We start from the raw sequence: 7,433 nt of genomic DNA on the forward strand, positions 1-7,433 counted from the left end.
AATCAGGGCCAAATTAGAGAAAAAAAACATTATATCTGACATGTGTATATCAAGGTAGCCATGCATTTATCTCGATATAGGTAATTTCCTCAGTGTGGATTTGCAGACTGGATCAATATGAAGGCATTAGAGTGTGTATAGGTCATTTCCTTAGTGTGGATTTGCAGACTGGATCAATATGAAGGCATTAGAGTGTGTGTGTGTGTGTGTGTGTGTGTGTGTGTGTGTGTGTGTAGGGAGGTGGTATAAAAGCTGGCGGTCGGGTGGTTGGGTCATCATCCCTCCACATCACCTCCTACAGCCAACATGAAGCTCTCTGTGAGTCACCTCTTAAGGGCTCAATTTAGCCACCTTGTTGCTAGTCTCGCCACTAAACCTTTTTATTTTAACTTGGCCTAAAATTGCTATCTCTCCATCTTCAATACTGAGAAATGAAATAAACAGTGAAATATGGTTGTAGCCATGAAAAAGTTCTATGAAGAGAATGCAGAGCCATATCGTTGTCTTAATCTGCACTTGAGCTATTTGAAATAAGCTACAAAGAGACGAAAAACTGGGCCAGGTTAAAGTAGAAAGGGCACACCACTTCCACTGATGCACATTGTCTAGAATTCATAGTTATTTACCTGTTGCATATTCTGATAATTTTCATACACTGTCTTTTACCTCAATTCAGATGGTTAAATATGCCGTAAGTCTATAGTCCTTTCACCCAAAGTTGACCCAGATTTTTGTCCTTTTGAAGCTGAACTCGCATAACTCAGTGACTGAAAGAGACAATAATATGGCTCTACTTCTTTCCATGGCATTAACAGTTCTACTAATGATTCTTTCACTGCTCCGTTTCCTGATAATTTTCATACAGTATTTTTTACCCATATTCCATGCATTATCATTAAGACTGAGCAAATGTATATGATAAAATGACCACTATACTCGTACCTAGCAGCTGTAGCACTGCATTTTGTATGGTGAACGTGCAGCAACCATTCCTTCGCCCTTACACGCGCTACTGTCGAATTTACGGTTCATCTCCCTGTTTTAGTTCAGATGCTTGAACGTGGGGGTAAAGAGATCTTGTCCGAAGGTTTACAGCACCGAAGATCTATATTATTATCAAGTGCTTTCCTGTTGACTTAATACAGTATTTATTCACTTTCAACAGTCTTTTGTAATTAAGTCCAAAACTTAAGCCTACATTCTTATGGGCATACACTTATATAGGCTGTATCATTTATTACGGTATAAGGTGCATCTGACATGTACACCTCGTACACCTCGAGACACACACACAAAAAAGGTCATCTCTGCACCTTATGAGCACAAGAACCTCTGACAGAGGAAATTTTGCGTTCTCCTACAAGCTTGCTGTATCTAAATGACAGGTATTAGATGCTTGTTCCCTTTGTATCAAGAGCTTTATATTTACTTGGATATGATGAAAGAAAGAAACTATACATGCATTTTCAGCGCATTGTAAAATCGAATCCGCCTTCCATCCTTGCATCACCCTATGAATGTGATAATGTCAACCCCCAGCACTCGTGTGATGCAGTCTCGCACTTCCTAAGGCACATGAGGATGAAGACTGCACGTTGAGCTTCCTTTCCCATATGGTTAATATTACTATTCACATGATCTTCTTGCGTGAGGAAAATGGTTTTGGATGATGATCATAATAAGCAAAGCTCTGAGTTCCAAAAGTATCACTATTACAACTCGTTTACTGTTACATGACAAAGATCTTTAACCCCTTGTAGCCCGGTTGATGACCAGCTGTAGTTAGACTGGAGGGTTGATAAAACTAATAACCAAAGAGACCCAATCCTTATAAATAACAGATTTTCATCAATGTTTATGCAATCATGACTTTGTATTCAAGTTGTGAATGATACAGTTTCTTCAGATGAAAACAAACCAGTTAGAGTCAGTCAACTGTAAGGCGATTATTTGTAAAAAAAAAAAAATAATAATAATGATAGTAACAATAAAAACGAAATTGTTCTTCTTCATTTATCTCAGAATTATTCTTACCAGTTAAAAATTTCACATTTTGCTACAGACGCAATGACAATTTTAAAAACCATTTTAGCAAAGATCTGTACCACATGGTGCAACTCAATAACGAGTGTATGTATCTCTCTCTCGTTACTGCTCTCAGTAATCCAGTGTTCTCATTATCATTCTCAATCACTATTTCACCTAACTGCCTCACATTACTTTGATACGAGACGCCTGAAAATTCGTTTACCTTAATATTCCTTTCGGCGAATAGGTTGATATGCTAAGACTCTTACATACACATATGCGGTGGCTGTTATACCGTACTACCAGAAGCCTTGTGTCGGGCCGTGGATCATGTGTGTGTCTCTCTTCGTCTTCCCCAGCTGATGGTGCTGCTGGCTCTGACCGCCCTGGCCACTGCCCGCCCTGACGACCTCTTCAGCTTTGAGGACGACGACATCCACCACGACCAAGATTTCGACGATGGAGTCATCACCGGCAGTTACACGTATGCATTTAATACAAATAAAGTAAATGATGTCACGACAGGTAGCAGTGTATTTCAAATAATCATGTATAGTATACACCTCTGGGGACGATAGAATTCATATGAGGAATAATTCATCTCTGGCACGTCACTCAGATTTCGGAAATAATAAAGAATACTACAAAAGATAAATGTAACGTACAGGAGTAGTAAATGTATTTGCAGAGGTAATGCAGAAGGGTAAGGTCTCCCAGGACACTAAGTCCTGTAAGTAGGAATTGCGCCTTCTATGATGTGCATTTGTGGCTGACATCTGCTGATACCCTTTTTCCTTTCGACAGCTGGACCTCCCCTGAGGGTGATCAGTACTTCGTGAGCTACGTGGCTGACGAGGACGGGTACCGAGTGGTGGAGAGCAACGTGGTGCCCGCCTCAGTCGCCGGGGTCAGAGCTGACGGCAACCAGGGAGCGTTTGGTTCCTTCGAGGAGCCTGATGATGATGATAAATAAATATGGAAGCAGAAGTGGATTCATTTAAAAGAGAATGGCTAATGACCCAAAACTGAGGGAGACGAGATACAAAGTCAAGTTGATGCGAAATACCCAGCTCGTAGCAAGACCTTTGTCCATCGAAGATATCCCGCAAGAAAGAGAACCTCACTCAAAACCTATAAACTAAACCTGAAATTCTTGATGACAGTGATGTGCAGTTTGACCTTAACTCTCCGTAATTCGTCTGGGATTTTTGATTCAATCATTCAGTATCCTTGCTTCCCCCTTACTCTTCTTCCTTCCCGGTCTGGCTCCTCTGACCTCCCTCATCCATCCCCACCCAGCTCAAGAACCACTCCTTCCCTTGTGCTTACCACGTATCTCGATCCACTCATCGTCTACCAGTCAATTTTCCCTTACTCAGCCAGTATTTTCTTGATTGTCTCGATTGTACCCTATCGTACTTTGATTTATAATTTATTTATTTATTTCCCTAATAAAATGTGAACTAAGTTTTTGTGTTTTAAAAACCATTTTTACCAGGACTCAGAATATACAGTTCTTCCTTGGCATCATAGTACTGTATCCAACAATAAATTCATATAGAGAGACACATAGACAGATAGATAGATTGAGAGAGAGATGAAGAGATTGACTGATTGACTGATAGTACACGGTGACTTTATAAGTGAAGGTTACCTATGATGGAATATTGTTAAATAAATGTGTCTGTAAATACAGTAAGAAGGCATCTGACGGTATACTGTAAAACTGGCAAATTATGTGATATGGCAGGTGGGAGATACCCATTGTATACTACCTTAAGACGAACCTTCTGCGAGTGACATGCCAAAGGGTTTCATGTAATCCAGGAAGCTATTTACTACGTTGGCCATGTGGTCTAGTTAAATAAGGCGTCTCAACCGGATGGGAGCCGTAAGGGTTTCCTTCCAAGGAATGGCTGAGAAATATCATTCTCACAATGCCACTCAGGGAGGGTGAAGCTGGTCAGGCTTGCCTTAAAAGTCGAGACTGAAGAGCCTAGTCCCGGGTCCCTTCACTCCTGATGATGCCAAAAAGATGATGATAGCCATAATAAAAAGATGAATTACTAGTACCGGCCTCTACAGTGTATAAGCATATCTGTGCCTTTTTTCTTTTTCTTTTTTCGGGATGCAGACCACTACTGCATAAACAACTGAGAGAGCTTTTACCGGTGCATGTACATATATTTTGCCTATCCTTTATTATGTCAATACGTACGTAAAGATGAACACAGATATTATTACAATATCTGACGGTACTGCTGTTGTTTTGTTCAGTTTTGCATATCATTATTCTGTGCCTCACGACTGTGCATTTTTTTTTTTTTTCCTGAGAAGAGACTTTGTATTTTTAAAGAGAGATAGATGGGTGATATTACCTGCGTTACTACTCCTGGATGAATATAGACAAGTAGTTAACTTGCTTTGTGTGTGTGTGTGAATTTCTGTGTGTGTGTGTGTGTGTGTGTGTGTGTGTGTGTGTGTATTCCTACCTCTGGCCATTTGATGTGTCCAATTTATGAGCCGGTGGACTGACCTGTGGTGTGTGGCAGGTCAGGACAAGGGAAGGATACCTTTTGAATACGGATGTTGTAGGTCAGCTGGTATCTGAGGTAGTCATATTCAGGATGCTCATCACAACAGCAATGGGTATGTGTGTGGGGAGAAGTGGGCCTTATGTGGTGGGATGGAGATCAAGTCACTACAGATCATACTTATGAGGGTTCATGCCAGCGTTGGCGTCTGCGAAAAATAGATAGATAAATAGATAAATAAATAAATAATAAATCAAAATAAAATCTGATCCTTGGGTGCTTTGATTATTGAAAGATTAATGTACAGTAGTTTGTGAATGGCCGGTTACAAAACAGTGTGTATTTCTTTCCATTTCCATAGAATAAGTTTTGCTTCTGTAACTGGGAGCCATCTGGATGAAGCCTTGACTCTGAGGAGATTATTCTCTCCACATGGAAGTGTACATTCTTTTTACATACCTTCAGATAAATTACAAGCTTTAGACTAATCACACTTGCTTTGTTACTATCACCAATCAGGAAGTGGCTCTCATATCTACCGATACCAGCTTACCATGGAATTACTTTCATTAATGATCTTATGATCAGGGAAAAGCTAGTATTCTACTTCAGTTAGTAACAGACAGTTTTATGCAACTGAAAGTGAGTCATTGGAACCTGGTAATGTTAACAGGTGGAGGACGACACGACTCTACCACATAAAGACCAATACTCTCTCATCTTTCTCCTAAAGACGGAGACAATGGAGTGGCCTCGACTGGACTTCATATCCCAGTACATGATTTCCCGGTATTAGATATCCCAGTTCTTGATATCCCGTATAGCGGATATCCCTTCTGAAATATAAATTAATGTCGCATTTTAGTTATATGCTGCTATCTCTTCCCCATTGTGTGGTTATTTAACGAGAGCAGCCTCATAGAGAACACCAGTCATTCCTCTTCCATTTTGTCCTGCATTTTTTATCCTAATTTCACACCATCACCTAAGCTGCCAGTGAAAATGCCTTTTGTGTGTCTTCATCCTCCTTAAATAACAAAAAGTTCTCTCCAGATACTTTAATTACTCTGCAGCTCAAGCCCCGACACTCTGAGGAACGATGTTGCTGAAGCCCAAGCAGGAACAGATAATATGACAATCAGGCATGAACTGGCAAAACACTGAGTAAAATAAGTATCACACTTTGGGTGGTGTCAGTCTGCTAGAGTTTCCCATTTAATTCGCACCATTAACTTAACGTGTTCTATCATCCACCACCTGTCTACCTGGTCACTCCTACACACCTCAGTTACCAGTTGCCTAATGAATCTGCTCATATTGTCATTTGTTTTCCTCATAATTTCAATCCCCTCTTCCCACTCTCCTCGTGTTATCAATTGTCAAGAGTATATGACGTAACACCCCATCTCTGTCGAACCACTCACCAAATCCTTTTATTGTTTATGAATGAAAATCATAGTCCAGAATTCACCCACTGGCATATCTCTCCCGACTCTGTCCTTCACTCTCGCTCTCAGTTTAACCCCATTGTACCAGTCCCTACTCCCCAGCCATCTCCAGTCAATGAAAGGGAGTTAAATTGATTTATAGATCATTAAACCATATTTGTGCCTACCGACTACACGAGGATCCTTTGAGCAGATAAGCATTTTGGGCTTAAGACTTCATGAAAAGTTTCAGTTGCATAAGTAGTGAACTAGTGTTCGAATAATTATCTTTCGATTCACTGATGACAAATGTTTTCTATAAATCCTGGAACTTTAAGAAAGTAATTAACAGATGAATCCAGTACCTTGCGAAGAAAATAGAATGTGTAGTGCTTCAGGGTGTTGAGGAATATATGAGTTTAGGCAGTTCGCGTACTTTGAGTTGATCACACCGAAATTAAGCAGGGGATAGGAATGGTAACAGGCGTCCGCAGGTGGAAGTGTGGACTGTGGAACGAAATTGACTGAGACAACTTCCCAATGTTATTTTAGGTTTACCATGATGTGTGTGGGCATGCTGTCACTGTGATGCTTTCCAAGATCAGTTTGGCGCTTTTTTTACCTTTTTTGTAGCAATATGGTGCGAAAGTTTCAAAAGTCGCTTATGTAACATCTATTACTTTTCCATAGTCTTTCAGAGATATGCATATGTCCTGTAAAAAAAAAATGAAATCAGCTTGCCTTCTTTCTCAGATAGATCTTAATGACGTTCTTCCCTTATGCACCCCCAGCCCTTGTCATCCCAATGAAAAATAACGAAACGGAATTTATATATAGAAGTTAATCATTATTTCTGTGAATATTTATGGCCAGAAAGAAGGATCTGAAGATCAGTTAGGCTGAGAAGGTCGACATAAATCCGATATTGATCATAATTAATACAGGAGCTCCAGTATTATCCATTTCACTTAAATACCGATTTCAGAAATTTGCCTGGAAGTATTTCTCTTAATCTGACAAAACTTCCAGGGCACTGTTGTTCAAGCGGCCCAAGAAAGTGCACCGTAGATGAGCATTACTGTTGTTTTTGTTGTTCCCACGGAGTCAGCCAAGTCAGCTTGTCAACAGTTGTGTCACTCACTCACTCACTAAGTTACTGCACTTTCTTGATTAATGAAGTATATACCTTATGGGCCCCCTTCCCCCTCCGGTGGGAGGGCTTCCCTCGGAGGTCTCACCCAAAACCGTTATACACAGCCAATTTTTTTTTCTAAGGAACACAAGTTTTTGGAGCAAAGTTAAAGTTTCACTCACGTCAGGTTGAAAGCACAGTGGGGCCCCCGAGGGCCGCCACTCACAGGGGCTGTGGTCTTCTGTAATCTCGGCGAGAGTCTTTATGTACAATTAAAAATTTTAACCGAAGACCATGAAATTTTGCATACTA

The 7,433-nt window shown here is 40.4% G+C and overlaps 1 protein-coding gene across 1 annotated transcript; it reads left to right on the forward strand.

Moving 5' to 3' along the window:
• The first annotated feature begins 306 nt into the window (after positions 1-306).
• Positions 307-3,001, forward strand: LOC145413437 (uncharacterized). The gene is made up of 3 exons (XM_080283127.1): positions 307-318; positions 2,388-2,512; positions 2,833-3,001. The coding sequence occupies exons 1-3, from the start codon at positions 307-309 to the stop codon at positions 2,999-3,001; spliced, it is 306 nt and encodes a 101-aa protein (XP_080139253.1).
• Positions 3,002-7,433: the final 4,432 nt, after the last annotated feature.

This window comes from Coenobita brevimanus, chromosome 96, assembly GCF_032717465.1.
Source record: "Coenobita brevimanus isolate Jiangsu-jjx chromosome 96, ASM3271746v2, whole genome shotgun sequence".
In the NCBI taxonomy this organism is placed as follows: Eukaryota; Metazoa; Arthropoda; class Malacostraca; order Decapoda; family Coenobitidae; genus Coenobita; species Coenobita brevimanus.

What these genes read in the sequence shown, in the direction of transcription:
- LOC145413437 (XM_080283127.1), top strand. An exon ending in GTCATCACCGGCAGTTACAC is followed by an intron (nt 2,513 to 2,832) that starts GTATGCATTTAA and finishes TCCTTTCGACAG; the next exon opens with CTGGACCTCCCCTGAGGGTG.